The sequence below is a fragment of the Phaeoacremonium minimum genome (assembly GCF_000392275.1).
Source record: "Phaeoacremonium minimum UCRPA7 unplaced genomic scaffold PA7_03_scaffold_541, whole genome shotgun sequence".
NCBI lineage: Eukaryota > Fungi > Ascomycota > Sordariomycetes > Togniniales > Togniniaceae > Phaeoacremonium > Phaeoacremonium minimum.
Genome location: NW_006921443.1, coordinates 572764 through 597319, shown reverse-complemented (window position 1 = coordinate 597319; position 24556 = coordinate 572764). Strand labels below are relative to the sequence as shown.

General features: G+C 53.6%; 8 protein-coding genes across 8 annotated transcripts; 4 read left to right on the top strand and 4 right to left on the bottom strand.

Annotated features, from left to right (window-relative positions):
* Positions 1-844: 844 nt before the first annotated feature.
* UCRPA7_7670 (hypothetical protein) lies at positions 845-1191 on the bottom strand (the record flags this gene model as incomplete). Its single annotated transcript, XM_007920197.1, has 2 exons — positions 845-1045; positions 1108-1191. The coding sequence occupies 2 exons, from the start codon at positions 1189-1191 to the stop codon at positions 845-847; spliced, it is 285 nt and encodes a 94-aa protein (XP_007918388.1).
* A 2125-nt stretch (positions 1192-3316) lies between these two features.
* On the top strand, positions 3317-4152 carry UCRPA7_7669 (putative monothiol glutaredoxin-5 protein; the record flags this gene model as incomplete). The annotated part of the gene is made up of 2 exons (XM_007920196.1): positions 3317-4006; positions 4069-4152. The coding sequence occupies 2 exons, from the start codon at positions 3317-3319 to the stop codon at positions 4150-4152; spliced, it is 774 nt and encodes a 257-aa protein (XP_007918387.1).
* A 409-nt stretch (positions 4153-4561) lies between these two features.
* On the bottom strand, positions 4562-6665 carry UCRPA7_7668 (putative l-ascorbate oxidase protein; the record flags this gene model as incomplete). The annotated part of the gene is made up of 2 exons (XM_007920195.1): positions 4562-5955; positions 6008-6665. The coding sequence occupies 2 exons, from the start codon at positions 6663-6665 to the stop codon at positions 4562-4564; spliced, it is 2052 nt and encodes a 683-aa protein (XP_007918386.1).
* Positions 6666-11503: 4838 nt separating this feature from the next.
* On the top strand, positions 11504-13886 carry UCRPA7_7667 (putative c6 transcription factor protein; the record flags this gene model as incomplete). The annotated part of the gene is made up of 4 exons (XM_007920194.1): positions 11504-12403; positions 12464-12721; positions 13187-13654; positions 13707-13886. The coding sequence occupies 4 exons, from the start codon at positions 11504-11506 to the stop codon at positions 13884-13886; spliced, it is 1806 nt and encodes a 601-aa protein (XP_007918385.1).
* A 650-nt stretch (positions 13887-14536) lies between these two features.
* Positions 14537-15142, bottom strand: UCRPA7_7666 (hypothetical protein; the record flags this gene model as incomplete). Its single annotated transcript, XM_007920193.1, has 1 exon — positions 14537-15142. The coding sequence occupies one exon, from the start codon at positions 15140-15142 to the stop codon at positions 14537-14539; it is 606 nt and encodes a 201-aa protein (XP_007918384.1).
* A 1749-nt stretch (positions 15143-16891) lies between these two features.
* UCRPA7_7665 (putative fmn dependent protein) lies at positions 16892-18201 on the top strand (the record flags this gene model as incomplete). The annotated part of the gene is made up of 2 exons (XM_007920192.1): positions 16892-17198; positions 17291-18201. 2 exons carry the CDS (start codon positions 16892-16894, stop codon positions 18199-18201), a joined length of 1218 nt encoding a protein of 405 aa, XP_007918383.1.
* A 930-nt stretch (positions 18202-19131) lies between these two features.
* Positions 19132-20501, top strand: UCRPA7_7664 (putative ferritin ribonucleotide reductase-like protein; the record flags this gene model as incomplete). Its single annotated transcript, XM_007920191.1, has 3 exons — positions 19132-19419; positions 19489-20139; positions 20214-20501. 3 exons carry the CDS (start codon positions 19132-19134, stop codon positions 20499-20501), a joined length of 1227 nt encoding a protein of 408 aa, XP_007918382.1.
* Positions 20502-21234: 733 nt separating this feature from the next.
* Positions 21235-23011, bottom strand: UCRPA7_7663 (putative c6 zinc finger domain containing protein; the record flags this gene model as incomplete). The annotated part of the gene is made up of 5 exons (XM_007920190.1): positions 21235-21321; positions 21376-22130; positions 22186-22287; positions 22412-22868; positions 22961-23011. 5 exons carry the CDS (start codon positions 23009-23011, stop codon positions 21235-21237), a joined length of 1452 nt encoding a protein of 483 aa, XP_007918381.1.
* Positions 23012-24556: the final 1545 nt, after the last annotated feature.

Here is a 24556-nt window from a genome sequence, read left to right as displayed (position 1 = left end):
GCGGGGCGGGTTGCCAGCAGAAATGGTCCTACGTAATCGGGTGCCAGCTTTTGGGGTACAGGAGCCCGAACCACCCTGAGCGACGCTACTCTACTACCTGAAAAGCCTGGTAGCTGGGCGAGCTGGGGTTCCCGTCACTGCTAGGACAGCGCTTAGGGGATCTTGGCATACTGCGCGTCACCTCCGCCACGGAAAGTGATCAAGTCTGTCACATTTGACCTTCTTCAACGATTCAACGAGAGCTGCTAGTTCTACAAATTCCTACATATTGTTGAGTCCAAATGCGTATGACAAGCGCATCGCCAATGGGATTATGTTCGATCTTCGCGACCTCAAGTTCTTTGGACAGCCAAAGGCACGAAAGGGCAATCAATGCTGACTGACAGGCAGCAGGTTCGGGAGACATCTGGAACATCTCGTCGTGGCCTAATTACGCTCGCTATACGCGCAAATATACTTTCAACTTAGTCGCAAGTCGCATGCGCCTATACGATTCTCACAACCATCAATGTCAAGCCGACGGGACTTGTCAAGCATATTCATCCAGAGGCAAGAGAATTATATAAGTCAATTGGGAAGGCCTCCCGTTGTGCGCCGTTGCTTCACCACAATCCTGCCCAACCAAAGGCCCGTTTTCGACAGGAGACAAAAAAGAATGGTAACAGAGCAGCCGGCTGGTGTGGTAGTCATAACGTCCACCTATTGCTCGCAAGGTGATATCTTGTTCAAGAATCGTTTCAGATTCCCCTTCCCCCTTCCCCCCGTTTTCCCTTCCCAAGTCCTCCCATGCTCCCGGATCGTACCGTCGTGTTCAATTACGCGAGAGTCACACGGGGCTCTGAGCTTATAGGCACAGCTCGCAGCAGTCGGTGCAGCAGTCGCAGCACTCGAGACACACGCAGCATCCGAGGAGACCAGCTAGACAACCGGTGCCGGCGCCGCCACCTGATTTTCTGGGGGGCTGCTGCTGGTATTGCATCGGGGGGCCCTGCTGGTAGTAGCCGCCTTGCTGAGGAGGATAACCGCCCTGTTGACCACCATAGGACTGGGAGAGTCGAAGTTAGTCAGAAAGCCCTTGCGCGCGCATGCGACGAGAGGAGAACTTACCTGTTGGGGATACTGGGGATAGCCACCCTGTTGTTGGTAGCCCTGGGGAGGACCCTGCTGCTGGTAGTACTGTTGGGCAGACATTTTGCGGTGTGTAGATGGAGAGAGAGATCAGATATTAGAGTATCTCAGTCGATGCGAGCCGGTCGAATCGAGTATGTAATATAGCAGAGGCCCCAGGAACGAATGAGGATTGTTCTTGGCACACGATCGCAAGGGCAGATCGCTGTCTTGGAATTTGTACGGCAGGTGAGTGTGTGTGTGTTGGTGGTGGACAAAGGCTTGTGCAAGAATGGACGGGGACTTGCCGTGTCATTTATGGGCTGGTTTTGCATGGTCACTGGGGGGTGGCTCAGGGTGGTAGCGGTGGTGCTGGTTGGTGGGCCGGCGGCAGTACGAAAGAGCGGCGCGGGTTCGGTGCCACCGAGGGACCAAACCTTGGACTTTTGGTGGGGAAATGCACTGGCACTGGCAATGCCAACCTTGGAAGACTGAGACGGCTGCTCGGCTGCTGATGACTGCCAGTGCGACCATCCCCCATCAGGTGCAACGGTCGAGGACGGCGTGGCGGCATGTCTGCTAGCACCACCAGTGATTCGTCACCAGCTCCGGTTCCCTACTGCATTTGCGCCCCCTTACAACCTTCACTCACTGCCATTGTGACCTAGACTGCATGTTCTAGCGGATCATATGTCGCAGGGAATCCAGAGAGGGTTGAAGGGCAAGCGGCCGCGAGATCTTGCCAATGCGTCTGATGGAGAGCAGCCCTACAGGCTACAGCCAGCGCCGAGGTCTGTGTGTTATGGTTAAGGGAGCCAGCCAGCCAGCCAGCAATACCACCACTAGATGTCAATGACATCGTAGTTGAGTCTAAAAGTCGGCGCTAGCTCGGAGAAGGTGTGCCATACGCAAGCAGACTGAGGCTGGTCAAGCAAGCAAGCCAGTCGGTATCCCACATGCTTGAGGGATGAATCGAGAGAGCGTCGTGGCCAAAATGCTGCGCCAACGAGGCCTCTGCTCGAACCAAAAAGCAGTTCATATGTGCAGTAGCTACTTTAGGTACTGCGGCAGTGTTCGAGCCCTGGTTCGCTCCAGAAGGCCCTGCATCTGAGCCGTAGTTCCGGGTTCAGTACCGGTACTGATGTTCTGGACGATTGGCTGCGAAGCCAAGCTTTGCGGCGACAAACACCGCACAGCCACACCCAGCATTCGCTGGCCAGGTCCCTCTCTGCTATTTCCGTAGAACACGGGGAACTTCTAGAGACACCGTACTGTTGCTGGTAGGTGACGCCGGGCCGGTCTCGGCCAAATCAGCGGCAAGAGAAAGCCAACATCAAAAGTGCTATGGCTACAAGACCATTGACCAGCTGAGAATATCCACTGACAACTGAGGCCCGCTGTGGGAAACAGTGGCCGTGTAGGCTATCAGCTTGTAAGTGTTCCTACCTACACAGGTAAGTCAAGGTATGTAAGTCATGGTTGTTCGTCAACTCTATCTCTTTGGTAATGTTCCCTACGCCTGCCACCTGCCGGGCTTGTAATGCTTAAGTAGGTATCATTAAGTAAAGACCATGCTTTGGCAAAGAAATGATTCACTCATATTCTTGCGGATCTGTTTGAGACACAATGAAGAAAAAAAATATTACTTATCTCGAATAGACATGTCAGAGCAGTTTGTAGCCAGGGTTGACAATCTTCTGTTGAAAAAGAGGTAGTTTCTCTGTGAATACATGTGTAGGCACCTTGATGAAGCTAATGTATTTCTTCACTTGCTGCTCCAACAAACAGTAATAAGCATGCCCGAGTGCCTGCCAGAGGTTTGTGTCGGATCTGATAAAAATGACGCAAGGATGCCACAGCCAATAAACGTGCCAGAATTCATGAGCAACACAGAAATCGCGGGGCAGTCTTTCTCTCCCGCACGCCACTACCTAAGACCGGAGCCAAAATTTCCACTTTCTTCCCAAATCAGACACCCTGAGCTGGTGAGAAATCAATAAATCGTCAGTCAGTCGCTGCAAAGATATGTCAGCATTGGCTGCTCTCATATAGCATCTTACACCCCTCTCTCCAGCATCCTTCTCTGCAAATATCCGTCACTGTGAAGTTGATTCAACGGCTCAGGCGCAGACCCCTCTCTACCCGACAAAAGCACGTCACAGTCACAGCCCCCGCGACTTCACGATCCCGAGGGGCATTTGTCACCACCATGTCGACCATCAAAGACATCACAACCTACGAGGAGTGGCAGGCCCACATTGCCTCCCTCCCACCCACCACGCTCCTCATCATCTCCTTCCATGCCCCCTGGGCCGCGCCCTGCGCACAGATGGCCACCGTCCTCAAGACGCTAGCCGCCGAATACCCAGCCAACGGCGAGACGTCCTGGGTGTCCCTCAACGCCGAGGACCTGAGCGACGTGAGCGAGCACTACGACGTGACCGCGGTCCCGTTCCTGGTCATCTCCAAGAACGGCCAGACCCTCGAGACCGTCAGCGGCAGCAGCGTCGTCAAGGTGCGCGCGGCGATCGAGACACACGCGGGCAAGCCGGGCGCCGGAGCCGGCGCAGCGACGACGAACGGCGATGTGGATATGGTTGACAAGGCCGAGGAGGAGCAGGAGCAGGATCCCGAGAAGACCAAGGAGGAGCTGAACAAGAGGCTGGCGGAGCTGGTCAAGGCGGCGCCGGTGATGCTGTTCATGAAGGGCACCCCGAGCTCGCCGCAGTGCGGCTTCTCCAGGCAGATGGTCGCGATGCTGCGCGAGAACGCCGTCAAGTACGGCTTCTTCAACATCTTGGCGGACGACGAGGTGCGGCAGGGCCTGAAGGAGTTCGCGGACTGGCCGACGTATCCTCAGTTGTGGATCGACGGCGAGCTGGTTGGCGGTCTAGACATAGTAAGTTGCCGTGCCTAGAAGAGCATTTCTGAATAGGAGATTGGTGCTAACAAGTTCGACAGGTGAAGGAGGAGCTGGCCAACGACACAGAGTTCTTCAAGCCATATAGCGTCAAGTCCAACGGAGAAGCTGTCACGGCATCTTGAGTAGAGACCAGTCACGACAATGGCGTTTGGGGGTTTTTTTCGGCCAAAAGCCGGGCACGCGTTTATGCGACATGATTAATTCTGAGAGCTTGGTTCACTGAGATATTGTATGTACATAGGGGGATTTACTATCATAGACAGGAAAATGGAAGGCGTAGTGAATACCCCAAGGTTCCGTCCGCCCCTTCGACTTTATTACTTCGATCGCCGAGGACATGTACTATGGCTATAGCTCATTGACGCGGTATGCGACCCGGAAGGTGCTACTAGAGGCGATTCAAACATGCCATAGACAGCTAGCCTGCAGAGCTGTTGGTCTTTGAGAGCCTCTACCTCTGACATGAAGCGGCTCCTTAGATCATTCTGCTCTGCATATCAATATGTGTGTAGAAAGCAACAACATGGACGCTCAGGTCGTGCCATAGAAGATGCTATCCTTCGGACAAGACCCCTTTTCGAGCTCCTGAATGCCTACCTCACAAAGCTGACGATTCTGCTCTGGAATCTTCCAATTCTTGAGCACGTCCAGTCTCGAGAGAAACTGCATAGCCATACCCGCTTCCCCGTGCCAGATCATGTGGCAGTGGAAAAGCCACAGGCCCGGGTTGTCGGCAACGAATCGGATCAGGAGCCAGCCGAAGCCCTCGACGGTGGCGACATCTCGCCGTAGAGGGTTGTCGATGATGCTCGAGTTTGTGGCATCCAGCAGGCCTTTCCCATTTGGCCGCAAACCCAGGCTCTCATAGCCGGGGAAGTAGCCGTGGCCGGAAGCGAGAACGAAGAATTGCGATCCGTGCAAATGGAAGGGGTGGTTTCCCTCATCGAAGTTCTGCATGATGATATCTACTGTCTCGATTTCTTTCGAGCTGATGACGAGCTCGGACTCGGTGTCGAAGGCTCTGGCGTTGACGCCCTCCACCTCAAAAGTCTCATTCTTGGCGGCTAGACCGTCGACGACCCTATGCAGCATGGGCGATGACAGGCTTGGCCGATAGGTGCTTTGGTTCAGAAAGCCGCGCTCGAGACGCCAGTCCCCAATCTCAAGGTTCACCCGGAGATACCAGGACTGATGTGCGTACTCGGGGGCGGCCTGCGCCGGTGCAGGCACGTACGTCCCCGGCGCCGGGTCTCTGCAAGTGACGGCGTATCTGCCGCTGTCATTCTCGGTGGTCGGCAGCTGCGTGTTTGCAGACGCCCCTGAGCCGTATTGAACGATGGCCTTGGCCTCGGCCATGCCGTTCTCGGGCAGGACGTTCTCGGCAAAGCAGTGGTTGAGCATGCGTGCCCTGAGCCAGAATGCTTTCGAATCGGTCTGGTTTGCGTTCAGGACGACGCTGTACCGCTGGCCCGGGCCGACAAGGAGGCTGGAATCGGCGGTGGCCTCGACGCCGACGCCATCTACCGCGGTGACCGGGAGGCTGAGGTGGTGATCTACCGTGACTTCGAACCAAGCGAACGCGCCGACATTCAATATGCGCAGGCGGTGGTGCTCGTTGGGTGCCAGGTCGAATGTCGGCAGGGACGCGGTAGAGTTGTCGCATTTGCGATGGGGATGCAGCGAGCAGTCGACGATATTGGCGCCGTTGATCAGGGCCCCGTTGGGCACGGGCGAGGACTCGACTCCTGGGGACAAGGTCTGCCGGAGGAGACCATCGGAGAGATCGTGATACCAATCCTGGAGCATGACCACGCGATCGCTCGCATAGGGAATCTGCTGGCGGTCGGTCTTGTCCCGCGAATGGACTACTATTGGCCCGACCAAGCCATCCAGTCCCTGGGCTGCTTGATGGCCGTGGTAGAAGTCTGAGACTGTCAATCATCTTTTGAGAGGCTGTTTTCTCGGGAGCAGACTTACATGTTCCCGACTGTCCGGTCACGGTGAACTCATACCGGAACTTACGCCCTGGAGCGATTGGGCATTGAGTTACGCCAGGCGTGCCGTCCATCCAATTTGTGCCATTCTGAAAGATGCCATGCCAGTGTATGGAGGTGGCATTCTTTGCCTGGTTGTCCACGTTGACCACGATCGTGTCTCCCTCATTACAGACGATCAGCTCACCAGGAAACATGCCATTAATGGTGACCATAGGCCGAAAGACCCCATCAGGATTTGCGACAATGTCCTTGATCACCCAATTATACTCCCGTCTTGTTGGTTTTGCATTGTAGTTCCAGTTGGGATCTAGTACGTATTCAGATGCTGGTCGACGGAATGCAACTGTCGTGCTCGAGCTCTGCTTGTTCTTATTTCGGACCCAGAGGAAGCTTAACACTCCTATCGCGACGCCTACCAAGACGGCCAAGACGCACAGCAGAACGATCAGCCATATCGGCGGCCTCTGTCTGCTTTTCGGAGCAGGCTTCAGGCCATCTTCATCTTCAGACAAGAGTCTCGCATCCTCGGCATCGATATCTGGAGCCTTGTCCTTCTCGTTGATCTGCAACTCATGCTCCTCGAAATCCTGGTGATCTGCGGCGGGAGATGCGTCCCGGATCTGCTGGTACGCAGCCATTTGTTCAGGGATTTTGGCCAGGAAGCGCGTTTCATCGCTTTATATCGCCCCAGCCCTCAACGGCATGTCGCCTTACACGGGGGGAATCCAGCGACGAACCTGAACTGAAAACGCATGCGACGTTCAAGGCACGAGGAAACGGAGCAGCCGCGATGATACGAGCAGACGACCACATGGTTCTTTTAAGGGAGGGGCCACACACCACCCAGCCCGGCCTGTCGCATTGTAGGCATTTCATATCAAAGGAGACAGGACAGGGGTCAAAGGCCAATGCATGCTGGCGATTAAATTGCCCATGTGGCTCCACCGCGAAAGCCCCTCGTGGCTCGTCCCCAGGCCATGGTTGGTTGGCTGAGACCCCTGGGGCTAGCCAACTGCCGCTAATTCCACAACGCCCCGAAAGCTTGGTGCTCGGAAGGGCTGGTGTCTCCTGTGCAGGTGGTGTTCTAGAAGGCTTGATGCTTTTTATTGGCTTGCATGCACGCGTGGCAAGACGCATAAATGTCCATAGATCTCAGGCATTCATACCACGTTTTCATAGAAACGATAGGTTTGTGGTTAGATATGGATCATATGGCAAGTCTTATCGTTTACAAAGTCGCCTGATGCTGCGACTTGAATGGAAACCTTTGTATATAGCGTTTCAAGCTTGTCATGTCCAAGCGACGAATATAATCGATATATCATGCCACGGATGAAACGCGTACATTGAGATGCGAACAATCAGGGTCTCAAGTGGCCAATTCAGTCAATAAGGATCCGTTGCTGTGCGACGCCGCTGGACACGACATTTGAACATCTGAGCTCCAGTTACAGACATTCAGACATCTAAGGCAGTACTTGGTGACCTAGAATGACGTTCTGACCTACCATGTCTGACTTGATTTCTTTTGCAACAAGCAAAGAATCGATTCGCTGTTTTAGTCTGGTGAAAACTCAATTCCTCTTAATGGGCTGAAATGTGAGCATGTAATAATATTTTGGCTTCGAGAAAATCGAGCTGGTAATGGGAGAAAAACGCTGGTCGGCTGAGTGGTCCGGCGCAGCACAGGGTGGGGTCCGGGCCCGTCCGGTCAGTAGAGGTCCGTCTTCCGGGAATACAGGGGAATACTCAAAGCCTCGATCATCGAGCTGTGGCTTGTATCGCAGTCGGCTAGAGAGTGCGACGACGAGCGGAGACTCTATCAGCCCGTGGAGGGAGAGGCGTCGCGATGAGGTGCATCAACCAGGTAGTAGCCGTTAAGAGAACGAGAGTGTTGATTGGATCACTCCGGTCGTGCTTGTCGTCGATTATCGCCGAAGTAATTGAGCTTGTTCGATGGCGCTTGTCGGCAGGCAAGGCAGAGAGCGAGAGAGGAAATCCAATGCTCCCAGGCTGTCTCGTTCGTCAACGGGTCAGGGCAATGAATAACCCTGTCAGTTCTGGTCCTGGTACGACCATGCCGAGCATGCCTCGGAGCTCGCATGGGGGCTCGGCGGCAGAGCATCACGAAGACGAAGGGAAGTCGAGAATGTCTCGATATCGACAGAAATACCCATTTATTACTGACCGCCAGGCTAGGCCATTGATTACAAATGGGGCCTGCACGTATGTACATAGTAGCACCCACCATGCATTGGATCGGCGAATGAAGCGAGGTTAGGCTTAGGTAACGCTAGTGGGTGTGAGCACTAAAGCTACCGTCGATGACTCACTCGCTGTCTGTCCGCTGCATGGTAGTAGCGGCATGTAGGATACGCTTGGCCCAGCACCGCCAGCTAGAACTCGCAAACCACAACCACAGCCCTGCAGCATGCCACTTACATGTACTGTACAGCATCCTAAGCAGCACTTTCTGCTTGCTGTCTCAGGCGAAGCCGGCTAGATCAGGAGACACGACACACACACATGCGGATCAGGTAGACAAGGAGACAAGCCAGAGAGCGGCTTACCAGCTTTTGGTCAGGCGCACATCAGCAGCAACCAATACGTCATCACCATCCCGCAGCAACAGACAGACAGAACCTTACTGTGCAGTACCTCTCCATACCAGCCTCAGTTCGGGCTCGGGGCATCCTTCCACACAGACCACTCCGGGGTTGGGGTTGGCTTGCCTATCACTGTGCATCCGTAGTAGACCTTACAGCACTGCCGGATAGTGCTTGGCTGCATCTGACGCCCCTGCAACAAGAGAAAATGTGTTCGTCAGCAAGCTGTTGCCTTCAATGTCTTCAGGCCGGTTCTAGAGACTGCCGTGTTCCGACTCAGTCACACCTGGAGCTGGGCGCCCCCCCCCCCCCCCCCCCCATCTACACGTACCTAGGTACACAACTAAGTGGCCTGTGGCCTGTGGCCTATCGTATGACACGCCGACAGTGAGGATCCCCGGCCATCGTGCGTGCCGCTAACTGGACCGTACTAGCTAACCTTATCTTCCCAAGCCTTCCAAGGTTGGCTCCTGCACCTCGCTGACAGCCGCCTCTGGTAATCAACAGAAACAGACGCTATATCTCCATGTTGTTCGTGTGAAGGCGCAGTTTCTGCGGCATTTCAAATAATTTGTGATGGGTCGTGTCACTCAGCTACAGAGGATGTAGCGGATTACAGAGATGCGGATAAGGGAGGTCGATACGAGGTTTGAAATTGGCGGGCCAAGATACCCAATACCCTTTGTAAGGTCGGGATGGCTCTTCAGATTTCCATGATGATGATCAAGGCCATCGTGCGTAGTCTGGCAGGCCTCATGGCTGGGAGTGATAAGAAAAGTTAGACCACCTTTGGAGCAGTCCAAGGCGGGGCTTCCGGGGCTTAGAGCACTGTATCGTTGGTACAAGTGCCTTGTACCCTTACGTTAAGGGAAATTTTTGTGAGGGGCTACTGAAGTGCCTATGGGATTTGGGGGCCTTAAGCCCGGTCTCCGATGTGCTCTGTGGGAGGGGAGGTTCTGTGGGTTCTGTGGGTTCTGTGGTGGTATGGTGAAGAGAGGAGGAGGGGGAAGGAAGGAAAGAAGCTGCCCGCCGCCGCTGTGCTGTGCCGCCGCCTGCATACGGTGACCGTCGTGGATGTTTGTACTATGTATGTATGGGCTGGATGGAAGGTGCTCTCCACACTGATTCGCTTCTCGTGGCGCATTCCACTATATCTCAACTTCAACTCCTTCGCGCATTCCGCGTTCGGTCTCTTTTTTTCGTCCTCTTTTCTTCCTCTTGCTTCCTGCTTACCGATCCAGGCTCGGAGCAGCCGATCCCAATTATCCTGTATAGCTTCAATAATTGGAATTGAATCTGAAGAGGCAGACCACCGTCTGCGTCGTAATCTCAGTCTCGCTCTGTCTGCTGGTACTTTGCTGTGCATCCTCACAACCTGGGTAGCCCTTGCGACCCAGCGGCTCTGCCACTGTACCGCGATTAGTAAGTTGCGTCCCTGCTTTAGCAAATGCTTGGTGATGATCTAGTTTCAACCTGTCTTGCGCGGACTGGAATCTCATGGAGCCTGTTGTGCAGAGCTAATGCATGTCCAGCTTGGACGAGGAAACTGTCAACCCGGACGATACCACCTCCACCATCACATCTCGTGTCCAGCATCGTGAAGCCTGCCTCGTCTGCGGCCACCTCACGCACCGCCTCCCGAGCTCCGCTACTCTCATTCAGCCTTATACGATCAAGTCATCGGCCACGCCAGCCGTCTGTCTACGCGCTTTCGCCATCAGGAACCCGTCTCGACGTCGTCATCTCGTGCCTTCCCCGGCTTGCATTAGGTCTGCCGCAGTGGCAAGAGGTTTGCGTCCTTTGCTGCGAGCTTACTTCAACTCGGTGACACCATCGCCGACTGTCTTGATAATCAGCAACATCGTGAAGTAGATTTACGATTGTTTGGCGCCACGATCAGGCCGAGTTGGACTTTCGCAGCCGGCCTGTCATTTGCCCCGCCCGGTACGGTGTGATCATTACTCGCAAATTGGTTCCACCAGGGTTGTGCTGAATCAGAATCATCGTCTCAAGAAAACGAGGTTCTAGTCAGGGGAAGGGGGCTGTATCATCAAGGCTCTCTTATATGCGTCAGCTACATTGGCTGCAAGGTTTTGAGTTGTTTCCTGCAGGACGACTCTATCTCCGCCACTTCAGCCCTGAAGTCCGGCAGATCACCTAGCAGTCCACCTTGCTTGGGGCCCTCGGGATCATCCCGCCCCCCAATCTCTGTGAGCATCGTTGGATAGGGTGGCTCGTGTATCGCCTCCTGCGCCTAGATTCGCTTGTTTTTGCCCTGCGCAGTATTTGAGACGCGGCCCCGAAGACGAATTCGGCCGTTGCCTTCTTGGGGAATATCGGACGATCTACATATTTGTACGCTCGTTGACCCTAACTCCGACACGTGCCCGTCGACACACTGTTTCATACCCCTATTACGCTTTTCAGCATCTTTTGTGAATTGCAATATCAGAGACGATGACCCCCACACCTCCGTCCACAACCCCCTCCTCGGGAGGCGGCCGTTCGCCTGAGGAGCAGTTCCGGGTTGTACGAAAGCGAAACAGAGTGCCGCTCAGCTGCTATCCGTGTCGGACAAGAAAGTGAGTTCTCGGGAGTCTGACAGTTGTTCTGGTACAACCTCTTTGCTAACAAGTGAACAGATTGTAAGGTTCCCGCCGAATTGACGGAGATATTCGAACTAACACACCTCTAGGAAATGTGACAGGAGTCACCCCTGCAGTAATTGTGTTAAGCGTGAGGGAGGAGACACTTCATCATGTTCTTATGCAACACCTGCATCTCGTAAAAAGAATCAAAGTCAAGGCGCTACAAGCCCTGATGACATGCAGAACCGTATTGACCGTTTAGAAGGCCTAGTGTTATCCCTAATGCACGGAGGTGCCAACATAGATGCCGCCTCAGCAGCAGCCGCCGCCGCAGCCGCCGGTTCCACTGCAGCCCCTATCACGAGCTCGACAACAGATAGCGGCTCTTCGGCAAGAATCGACCGAGACGACGATGGCGCGATGAGAGACGAAGGAGAGGAAGAAGATAGTGATGTCGACGACGGACTGGCCACATCCCTCGGTGTTCTCAAAGTTGACGCAGACCATGGAAAGTCCATGTACATTGGTCAAGAACATTGGCATACCATCTTAGCAGACATCTCCGAGGTCAAGAATTACTTTGTAAATCACAAGAAGGACCTGGAGAAGAGCTATGAGAAGGTTCTGTTGAGCAAACCGGCAGCGGCCCGGGACGGCCCAACGTTCCTGATGGGCGCATCTCCAGCGAGCGAAGTTGAGCTCCGAGCGGAATTACCCCCGAAGTCGGCTGTATTGACCCTATGTGGACGATACTTCAACTCGATGGATAACGCAGTCAACATTATTCATGCACCAACTTTCCACCAGCAACTACGAGCACACTGGCAGGATCCCTCGAAAACTCCCATCATGTGGTTAGGCTTGCTTTACTCGGTCTTGTGCCTGGCAATGCTGAGCTACCACAAGGTAGGAGACGAGCCACCAGAATGGAAGGGGCGGAGTCTGGAGTTGGCTGCCGAGTATCGTCTACGTACGGTCCAGTGCCTAATTACTGCAGACTATACAAAACCAGTGGAATACACAGTGGAGACCATGGTTCTCTACGTGTTCGGAGAGTATTCCTCGAGATGGGATGCCGATTTGGGCCTTTGGTTGATCAATTCCTTGATCGCCAGGATAGCCTTCCGCATGGGATATCACAGGGACGCGAAATGGTTTCCATCATTAACTCCATTCCAAGCAGTAAGTAGCATTTACCTCATATTTCTCAGTATACAACATGCTGACTAAGTGCCCAAATAGGAGATGAGGCGTAGGACATGGTCACTCGTGAGGATGTCGGATGTCGTGTTCTCGCATCAGGTCTCCCTGCCGAACATGATTTATGACCACGACTGCGATACACAATTACCGAACAACATCTTTGACGAGGAGTTCGGCCCAGATACCAAGGTCTTGCCACCTTCCAGGCCCAATACTGAACCTACCCCTATCAGCTATATGATAGCAAAGGTTAAGCTATGCCTGGAGCTGGGTAACATCTTGCAAGCGACGAATAGGGTCGGTCGACAAGTCCATTATGATGAGATTCTTCGATTTGATGCGAAGTTGCGGGAGACGAAAGCTGAACTGCCCCCGCATCTGCGTATGCAGCCACTGGAAGGCTCGCATGACCCTCTCACGCTCATCATTGCGAGATTTAACATCGATATCCTTTATCAGAAGATCGTTTGCTTGCTGCACCGCAAATACATGTCTCGAGCAAGAACGAATCCCAGATATGCGCATTCCCGTCGCAGCGCTATCGAGGCGTCTTTGGAAACCTTACGACATCTCGCGACTTTGCACCGAGAATCATTGTCGAACGGCCGGTTGAGGTCTATTAAGTGGTATGTTACCTCAATTGCAACCAAGGATTTCCTTCTTCCGGCCATGCTTGTGGTGTTGGACCTGCATTTCGACAACATGGCAGAGAGATCAGGTCAAAGGCAAGACTCCCAAGCTATGTATTTCTGGACTCCACAGCAGAGGATGGAGATGATCAGCAGTCTCGAAACAGTTCGCGACATCTGGGAAGGTCTGAAGGACGGCTCAATGGAGGCGGTCAAGGCCTACAATATTCTCAAGATCATGCTCGAGAAGATTAAGAACCCCGGTGGAGATCCAGATCTGATCCAAGATCCGGCGAGGAGAGACGTGGTGTGTGACAACCAGGATGAGCCAAGCATGCAACCTGAGCATTCAGCCGCCATGACACTCGGGATGCTTTCTGGTGGTATGAGTCCGAATACGGCCGCCGCCTTCAGCACCGTCCAAAGTCCTGGCGGCACGAACTACCCGACATTGGGATTGAGTCTGCCTACAACTGATGGACCCACTGGTCTTACACCGGACTTCCAGTCCGATCCTCTGGGAATGGCTAACCCGGCTTCTCCATTCTCATCCATGTTTGGTACCATGAATGAAATGGACCTCACACAAAATTTTGATTGGGTAAGTTATCCTCTCCGATCCGATATCATGAAAGGCACTAACAGTAAATTAGGATGCGTTCCAAAACTATACAGAATCCGCCAACTGGGGCACCGATCAGTCCTTCCAATTCTTCTCTGGAAATACAGATCCTTCTCAGCAACAACAAGGACCGTCAACGACAGGGAGTGCGAGCGCAAGCGGATACTCCTCCTTCACAAGCCCAAGCTCAGGGATGCCTGGCAGCACCTAAAGGAATCTAGAGGGCTATTGCAAAGGCAAAAATCAGCTACGAGACTTGGGCTATGTGATGGGTATGATATAAGTCATGACTAAATGGGTCTATGTTGTTGATGAATGAAACGGATTTGACGGGCGTCAAAAAGTTAGTTGGATCTGCAGTGTTGTATCAACAAAAATATCAAATACCCTGCTCCAGTCATGGGTCTCTTGCGCCTACATACGCACCGTGACCTGTTGCATCGTAGTCTTCTCTCTGAAGGCGCTCACTAATAGAGGCTCATCCAGTCACAACGCCGTCCCTCTTTGATCAGTGTACGTCTACGATGGCTCATGTAATCACCATGGACAAATATTAGTCTACGACGCTATTTGGCATGGCCGAGAACAAAATATGAACTTGGCTTGAATCACAATGGACAAGAAACTGACGAAAATTAATGAGAAGGAACTCCTTTTTGAATGCTGTGATGCCCCGAACTACCGCCGTATGCAAATGTAGACCAGAGTCATGAAGGCCGCTTAAAAGCTGGCACTGAAAAATGGGTATATGTACAAAATAAGAATCGAAATGAGAATGCAATCCTCGTACTCGTAGCATCCGCTGCCTTACGCCCCGTGCCCTATCAGGAAACCCTTGTCCCATTTTCCTCTGATATCTTATTACTGCCACGCAGTCTTGGCCCGGTCCCAGTACGCCTGGCGGCCCTCGTCGACCGTGACGCCCACGCAGGCCATGTAGGCCGCAAACGCCTCGTCGGTGAAGGCCGCCAGGCCCGTCAGGACGTCGGCGTCGCACTTGTTCCTGAGGAACCAGGGGCCGGAGCCGAAGTTGTACTTGTCGTCGGTGACGAGGGCCAGGATGCCGGCGGCGCCGGCGGCGGCGGCCCTGTCGCCGATGGCGGGGATGCTCTGGCCGTACTCGATGTTGAAGGCGGCCATCTGCATGTTGGAGGTGCCCTGGCCCTCGCGGCCGGGGCTGACGTTGTGCTTGTACTTCATGTCGACGGACTCGTAGCCGACGAGGGCCAGCACGGCGGAGACGGCGCCCGGCGAGTAGACGCCGTAGGCCTGCATGGCGGCGATCAGGTGCGGCGCCGCCTGCGAGGCCGTGCGGCACTCGTCCGGGAAGTCGGCGCCCGCGCAGCTGTCCGCCGTGGGCATGATGGCCGCGATGATGGCCGCTGCTTGCTTCTCGGCGCGCTTGGCGGTTGGGGCGGCCGCGGCGAGGCCGGCGAGCAGCAGGGTGGAGAGTGTGGACGTCTTCATTTTTGTATTCAAGCTTGGAGAGGGATCTCGAATCCAGCGGTTTGAGAGAATGATTGAACGGTGTGAGAACGGTGGTTGCGCCGGGCTTGCTTGGGATTACTTGATCTCGAGGGACACAGACAAATAGTCGGCTCGATAAAAGAATGGAGTGTGCTTGTCCAGAAGCACAGTGGTTATCTGAAAGAATGAATGGAAAGACTCAAAGTCCGTGAGATCGGTAGAAGACCAAGAAGCAGTCGTGAAGACGAAAAGAGAGAGAAAAGGGAGCGTGTGCAAGAAAAAGACGGCTCACTTGGGCCTTATAGAGTAAGTAGATGGATGGGCGAATGGGCGGATGGGTAAGGTCAGGTAACGTTAAAGCTGAACAAAGTACCTTATCTTGTCCTGGTCTTACAAGGGAGCACATTCTTTGTGCGTCTGTCCATTCTTTCCTATTCCTTACCCTGTCCAGGCTCTGCCCCTGGTCGCCTGCCGTCGAAAGCACTCGACATACCGTTCGGGCATTCGTCCAGTGGCCTCCCTGTGCTCTCCTTTTTTCGAGTCGCGATGGTGGAGAGCTGTCAGTCCACGAGCGGTCCACAGAGCTTAGAGGCTGCAACAGCTCTCAGGGGCGGAGCGCCACCCAATCGGCAGGCTGGCGCTCCCCGCACTGAAGCCCAGCTTGGACCTATCAGGCCCCCGATCGGCTGCTGCGCGCTGCTTGGCGAAACGGCCTAGCAGAGAAAGGGATGTTTCAACGCATGAAGATGCAGGGGCAATGTTGAACGAGGCGACATGCCTGCGAGCCTGCCTCGAGCCTGCCTCCTGTCTCTCACTCAACTCGTTCATCCAATTCATCCCTTGACCTTTTGTACGTACCCTGGAGTGCCTGGTACCCTTGTTGGCGGTCAAGGGGGCTCACTGAGCTCACTGATCAAGGGGGTTCGTCTGTTGTACGGTTGTACTGTATGCTGGAGGCCCGGAAACGGTCCTACAGCCTGTCCGGATTGGCCGCAGCACTGAAGAATCGCATTGTGCATTACAAGAAGCAGATTGGATCGACTGCTAAGCCGCATTTATTATGGATTCTCGTGATAACGTAACCGTCGTCTGTTCGCCCGTACTGCGCAGTTGGCGTACATACCGGTACTTCACCATGACAGAACAGACCCATCAGATGAATGAGCTGCTGCAAAAAAGTATTTCGGACGATGAGGAATCCATCCATAACACGTTGAGTGAGAGGCTCGTCAGCTTGTTTGCATTGACTATTGTTTGGTTTCCCACCATCAAAGCCGCGATGCACTGCCAATACTCGAGTAAGATGCATCTTCTCAACAGTATTCCCAGTGGAGACAACTGAGAATCGAGGTTTTCTTCCGACTGCTTCCACATCAACACTCCATCAAAGTCCGAGATTCGCTCTACATGCTGCTACTGGTATTTTCTTCCGGATTAAGCAGCAGGCTAGTAGTGGGTGCAACGTGGGGTTGGCGGTTGGCACATGCGGAGGAACCGCACTATCAACAAGCCCCGTTGCCCAGAACATGACATGACGTCTCGCCCCGGTGAAAGAAAGAGTGCCGAGGTCCACCTTGCGACACTGCACAGTGTATATCGATGGCTGCTGGTACCGGTATTCCTCCACGGCGGCACAGTCAATCAATGGTTTCGGGCTCCTTTTTGTGAACCGGCTGACCTGAATTCACTCTCCTTGTTTTCGGGAGTAACTGTTTGTTGTAGTCTTCAAGTGAAGCCTCAATTTCCAAGATGGGCGACTCGGACGATCAAGGCGGCGAGGAGCGCTTGCCATACTTCGAATACCAATTCGACCTATACCGCCAGGCCATCCTCATGGGTCAGCCACCAGCGGTCACGACCAACTCCAACAAATTAGAGGACCAGGCCCGGAAGGTCATGAAGCCAGAAGCTTTCAATTACGTCTTTGGAGGTGCCGGCGAGCAAGCAACCATGGAAGCGAATCGGCTCGCCTTTCGACAGTGGAAACTCATCCCCAGGTTTCTACGCCCTACGCAGCCGAGAGAGCTCAGAGTGACTCTATTTGGTGAAACCTATGGTAGGTACTGGTTCGAATACAGATTAAAGGCCTCTAGCGCGCGGATACTGAGATTCTGAATGCAGAGTCCCCGGTTGTGATGGCACCTATAGGGGTCATGTCGGCATACCACGAGGACAAGGAGCTTGGGGTTGCCTCAGCATGTGCAGAACTTGCCGTGCCTTACACGCTCAGCACCGCGAGCACGAGCACCATAGAGGAGATAGCAGAGGCATCGGGCGCTGGGCCGAGGTGGTTCCAACTGTATTGGCCTCTCGATGACGAGATCACAGGCTCTATTCTACGTCGGGCCAAGGGTGCCGGCTACAAAGTTCTCGTTGTCACGCTCGACACATTCACCATGTCTTGGCGGCCGCTCGACCTGGATGCTGGCTTCCTGCCTTTCATCACGGGCACGGGCAACGCCATTGGGTTCAGCGACCCGGTGTTCAGGAAGAAGTTCGCGGACCAGAACGATGGAGACACACCTGAAGAGAATACCATCTCTGCCTCCAGGTACTGGATCAGCGAGACGTTTTCGGGCCATGCCCACAGCTGGGAGGATCTCGAGCTGTTGAAGAAGCACTGGGATGGGCCTATTGTGTTGAAAGGCATCCTGAGTGCGGCAGATGCCAAGATGGCGCTGAAGCATGGCATGGACGGCATCATTGTCAGCAATCATGGCGGCCGTCAACTGGACGGTGCAGTACCGTCTTTAGAGATGCTGCCCGAGATCGTCGATGCAGTTGGGGACAAGATGACGGTTATGTTCGATTCAGGTATTAGGACGGGAGCTGACATAATGAAGGCTCTGTGCTTAGGGGCGAAGGCTGTACTCATTGGAAGGCCTGTAATGTATGGACTAGGCATCAATGGAAAGGAAGGAGCAAAGCATGTCTTGGCTGGCCTGTTGGCAGACTTGGATCAGTCAATGGGTCTGGCATGTGTCAAGTCCGTGGCCGAGTTGAACAGGGAGATGCTGAGAAAGGTGGCATACGGCGGTGACATCAAGTCATCTCTTTGACAGCCTTGCACCAAGCAAATATCCGCAGAGACCCTTCTTGCATGTACACACAGACAAGGCTTCTCGGTTACGCATGGGGTATACGGCAGCATTGTCATCGAGAAGGCCAGGAGGCGCTCCACACGTGTCTGGCCATCAAAGGTCACTTGCAAGTGATGGAATATCTAATCATAACTTGTGGTAGAGCTCACTCTGCCAGCACTGCCTTCCCCTTGCTCGTCCCAGTTCGCAGGGAACATCCATATCTTGCCAGCGTTTGACTTTGATGTTCGATCTAGTTTTAGTTCTAATCATAAACGGTCCTGCCTATCATCCTCAATATCATCAAGTTCAACCACCCGGCACTTCAGCGAAGACTACTCAAGGTAACTTTGATGAGGCGTCAAGTGTTGAAACTTGAAACAGATCCTGAACGTTATCTGGAGTCGGCCTAGCAATGGTTGGAGAACTTCGCGCAATTGTCAAGAGAGTGGAGATTCGTGGCCTGGTATGGTTCCGAGTTTGCTCCTGGAACACTCACTTGTGAGAGCCTGGTTGAGGCACACTCTACTTTGCCGGATCTAGCATACAGCGCGTAAACATATGATGGAGCTGTATAATACGAGCTTTCCGGGTCTTATCCCAGGCTCTTTTTGAACGTTCATCAGCAACTTTATAATATGTTCCATCCTCGGCTACGCAATGTCCTGTCGACCAACACAACGTTACCCCTGGGTATGACCGTCCCAGCAATTTCCAGTCTCTGGATAGCTCCCAAAGTCTGATTTTGTTGCCTTGGTCATGGCACGGGAGTTCGGCCGATATATTCGACTATTCGTGGGTCATCCCTATATAACTACTACACGTTCTCAACCACCACTCCGAACTTCAGAGCGTGACCAAACCTCCCGCTCGTTCCGACTTTCTGTCATTCAAGCCTAGCTGGTCAACATGCGTTCCCACTCAGTCCTCGCGGTCCTTGCGACCTTTTCCACTTCTCTTGCGGCTCCCGCTCCCGCCCCCGCCCCTGAGGCAGATGAGCATGCCGCAATCGCACCAAGAGGCGCGATGCAGCCTTACAATGATTATGATATCCTCAACTTTGCTTTGTCGCTCGAGTACCTTGGAAGAGCATTCTATACGCAAGGTCTGAACAACTATTCCATGGAAGACTTCTGCAACTGTGGCTTTGATCCTTCAGTGTACGAGAACCTGCAAAAGATTCTAGTCGATGAGCAGGTAAGATAACCTGGCTATCCTTTCAACAGTGTTTCTCTCCAGATGATATTGACAAGAAGGGGTGAATAGAACCACGTTGCATTCCTGGAGGCAGTTCTGGAGGAGGACGCTGTATCTGAGGCAGCGTACCAATTCCCCAGCACCGATCCTGTTACATTCATCCAATTCGCTGCCATTTTGGAAGGCGTTGCCATTTCAGCCTTCTCTGGCGCTGCTGCCGCTGTCCTCCCTTTCTACTACGACTCCAAGGTGAAGAAGCGTGCGGCCGAGGCCGAGGCACGTGGAGAGCCTGTCGTAGAGAAGCGGTTCCCCTTGGATGGTGATTATGACTACTTGAACGGATTTGTGATGGCTATGGACGGCATCCTCGGCGTTGAATCTCAGCACGCCAGCTACATTCGCTACGTCGCCGGCTATCCGTCCTTCCCCAACAGCTTCTCGACGCCGCTCACCCTGAATGCCACCTGGTCCATCGCCACCGAGTCCATCAAGGTCTGGCCGGCTGGGAACCAGCTGCCTTTCACGGCCTATCCCACGCTGACCCTCGCGCCGCAAGAGGACGTCTACATCCCCGGCGTGTCCAATGTCACGTTCCTGAATGCCTACTCGAACGCCCTGAACGCCGGCCTCATCAGTCAGGGTGACCCGGTGTATGCAGTCTTCTTCTCCGGGTTGAACCAGTATTACACACAAACCACCGTTGCTGCCAACAACCGAGACGTAAGTCGCCTTTGCCTTCCTTCCGCCGTGCCATCTTTCTTGATTGGACTGAATGCTCACACACTTTTTCACAGTTGACTGCCACAATCCCTACAACCCCCGCCGAGAACGGCTTCCAGTACATACAGGCCCCTCCTTCGGGACAGGTCTACGTGCTGCTCAGCACCGCCGATGGCGTGAACGCCCTGATCGAGAACTCCAACACCCTCTCTGGAGTCGGCATTCTCGAGGTCGAGGCGGCCCCTGCCCAGGGACCCAACCCGCCGATCCTTGGCAACACTGAGAATATCGGAAAGCCCGCACCCAAGGACGCCAAGGCCTCCAAGGGACCTCAGGGTCCCCAGGGCAAGAAGGATTCGTGAGGGGGGGGAAGACCTGAACCGCTCGGCGTAGGAGCTTGATGTTTCTAATAATAATATAGGGTTTAGATTGAGATATTGTAACGCCATTTGGGGCGACGGTTGAGCGAACCAGTTCCGTGGGCCGATCTGAGTTGTGTGGCGTAGAACCAGGAAATCTAGTAACTTGTCGGTTAAGCTTCGTCCGGCTGCCTCTATCCTCTTACGCGATCGTGGTAGCCCTCCGATTTATGCTCTCTGTGTTTCTTCGTTATCTGGCCTGGGGTCATATTGGCAATGTGTAAGCTATGGTAGAGGTATTCTGCAGGGTTCAGATTAAGCTTAATCCTAAAGGCTGTCGGCGTTACCGTTGAGGTAGGTTCTAAGTTCAACGGCTTAAGTGGAGTGACACCTTGTTGGATCGAGACCTGTGCTCTTGATGATACCAGGTGGGATAGCGTGTTTGTCAATGATGACCCGGGGAAGATATATACGGAATCCTAGCGCCTGGCGAAGATTACTAATAACTCGTGGAAGACGTACATGTAAGCCTAAGGTCGAGCAGAGGATGATAAGCCAGAGATGGATAACAACTTATTATTTATTACGGCAAGATAGCAGCGCTGACCCAACCTTTGATTCAGTCTACCTATCGTTCGTAGGTTATTCCCTCACCCTCCCAAATCCGTGGTATCAAATATAAAGACAAATAACATCTGCATTAGTTAACCGAAGCATAATGCTTCAACGTATGGTTTCATCCGATGAACTCCGAGCTTGACAATGTCTCCCAGGGCTGACCCGTCTCCCATACCTTCTGCATCAGTCTCCGGGCCTTGTGCACCTAGATGAAATTGTTAACAATGCTCAGTGATAGATATCGTGCTCCATTACATACCTGCATCATGCCGGTGCTCTCAACAGACATGAGCCTTTGAGCAATCATTGCCCTGTGCGTCTCATCAAGCGTGTCACATCCCGCTGTGAACATCGGAAACAACAAGCATGCCTCGGCAGTGCCACCCATGCGAATATTCTTGAGGCATTCGTGGATCTTCAGAACCGCAGCTTGGACATCTTCGTGCTCTGAGGGCTTCCCGAGGACCCGGCGGTGTAGATGAACGAGTCCGGCCCAGTGGAATGCGTCATTTGTAGACTGCATTTCTCTAGCATCCCACCTTGCAACATCCCCAGAAGCGTGGAGATGCTTGCACGGCTGGGGCGGGAGAGTCAGGCTTGCCTTGACCTCCTCCTCGAGCTTCCATGCCTTGGTGATGAGCTCTGGGGATGGCTTCCAGTAGGGGATGATCCTGTGATCCGGCCCAATGCGCTGCCTGTCACACGCTCTAGCAAGCTCAGCGATCTTTGCCAAGATGTAAACACAGCGAGTGGTGAATCCCATGATGCAATCTATCTCGTCGAACTCATCGGGGTGTTCATCAATCTGATACTCTAACACCCACGACGGCGAGCTCTCTGTCGGACCACCGCTCAATGTACCTAGAACATCGAGATATGCGAGCCAGCTCCAGAGAAAAGAGCAGACCTGGTCCTCTTTAGACCAATGCCGCGTCCATCGAAGGCCATCAGGTCGAGCAGCAATGAGTTCCCGTGCTAGTCCAAGATGCTTTTGCCAGGGAATTGTATAACCAACTAAGGGACAGGTCTTAGTGTGAGCCCATGGGCTTGGAACTCGATTATTACTTACATGCTGTTGGAGATACAATCTCAAGTGACGCGAGCATGATTGCCGTGGCAATATTCGCATTCGAAATGCTCTTGGTTGGATCACTGAGAGCTGCGCGCAAGGCTGGAAAGATGTCCTGCACCCAAAGAGCGATTCTTGTGGCAGGTTCAGGTTGCTGAAGTAGCCTGGCACGGTGTGATGCTGGTATGGTCAGTAGCTGAGTGTCTGTTTGAGCTATTCAACTTACCTGAATAAGCGAGTAAAAGACTCAGAAGATTGTCGTTGGTAACAGCCATATGCGGAAGGACAGTCCGGAACGGGTTTGACACTGGGTCATCATGGGGAACCAAGACTCTCGCGGTGTGGTTCATGAAGTGATGGAAGTACAGCAGATTCATTGGATTCTCGCGCAATTTGGACGGAAGGGGCTCGAGATTACGCGGTATCCGGATGAACACAGGCTTGTCGTAGTAACCTCCAGGGCCATAGTCCAAATCGTTTGTCTCGACGCCGAAACCAAATTCAGTGGCACAGTCATCGTCGTCAGCCGTCCCATCATTAAGGAAGTCTTTGAGATCGCGAGATAATTTTGGCGAAGAGCCAGTGATGGCGTTCATGTCATCGTTCTTGCCCATATCTAAATCTTTGAAGCCACGGTCGACACCATAATAAGAAGTTGGCTCTGCGAGGATGAGCGGAGTCTCCTGGGACCGTCTTTTAGCAGACCCGCTGGAATTGAAGTCTTGTTGATAGCTCGGCCCTGGCGGACCCGTGAGCAACGAGTTCACCGACATACGCCGTATATCTGGTGAGGGCTGTCCACTCCGGGATGACTGTCGAGTATCATCTTCGCTGTATGACGAGGATGCGGCCGGCGTTACGGGAGAATCGAGCGGTAGCAGACTTGTGCTCGAGTAGAAATTCGGGTTGGTACCGGAGACAGATTCGCTCAGGGATGCAGGGGAAGAGCCTTGCGTCAGGCGAGGTGAGTCAATAAGCGTGTCAGCGCTATACTTCAGACGTTTAAAAGGAGGCTGAAGAGGCATGCCGTCACCGGTCAAGTACGACTTGCTAGCAACAGGAGCGGTTCTTGTACTAGGCTCTGAGACATCATCCTTGAAAGGTGGTGGCAATGAAAAGGTCGGATTGACAGTGTCAGGAGAGAACAATGGGTCATCTTGACCAACCCCTGGCTCACTCGCAGACTCGTAGTCCACAAAGAGAGCCATGCCATTCGGTGGTCCAGGTGGACGCCCATGGCGCCTACCATCCTTTGGACTCTGTAAAGCTGAACTAGTGGTAAATCTGGCCGAGGTAGCAATAGAATCAGGTTTGGACGATGTTCCTGTGGAAAAGCTATTACTGCCCACAGACGACTGGCGACTTGAACCCGGGGCTGATGTCATGGGAATTTGGAAGTTGAACGACTCAAAGCCGGGGTTCTTCTTTTTGCGGCCATCCCAGTTCAGTCGTATGCTATAGTCACATTCTTCTCCTGTTCTCTGACAGCTGGGAGATGGTCAGAACATTAGATACCAGATTGGGGTAACACTAGAATTCGAGGACTCCGGATGTGGTAAGTAGATGCGAGGGGGTTATTTACTTTATACATGTAGGGTGCTCCTCCCCACACTTCACCTTTCGAGCCTTGCACGGCCTGATAATCGATACCGGTCAGCGTTGCTTTCTGAAGGGTTCCCTGGGGACGCCACAGGCGGCGCGCAGGCTGGGATGTCTCACCAGCAGCCGTTACGGCTCCGTTTCTTGGGCTCCGGGGCGCCGGGCCTCTTGGGACGAGGCATTCCTCTTTATCGCGTTTGACCTTGAGGTGATGCTGCTCTGAACGGCGCTGCTCTGAAGACGGACCAACGAATAAAGCGGGGTTGAAGATGCCAACACCCATACTCATCTGCCTGGGCGGGTTGTATATCTGCATACGGCTATGGCAAGTCAAGTCACGCACGATTGTCTGCGAGAAGCGCTCAGGCGCTGAATTGGATTGAGAATCGGCCAAGCTGTCGATTTGGGGCCAGAGCCAGATCTCGGAGGAGGTGGAGGTTAGGGTAGGTGGGTGCAAGATTTGGGTTCGCAGGGTCCATTCGGTCGGCTAGATAAGGCCCCCCAAACCGCCCGCTATTTAGGTAGTCTAATTCTCCGATCTGCCAATCCCGCGTGTTCTTTGCGCCCCCCGTTTTCGGGGCCATTCGAGACGCCTCGCACCACCTCCGGGGCTGGGCGGCCTGCAAACCATCGGCTGTCCCGTCCACCCGGAACTTTCCATGAGGTAATCACGAAACGGCATCCCAGCAGTTTGTGTCCACAGGCAAGCGGCCAATAGGAGGACCAGCAATTGACTCTGATGAGTGTGTTACACCAACCTTTTTCAACGCAG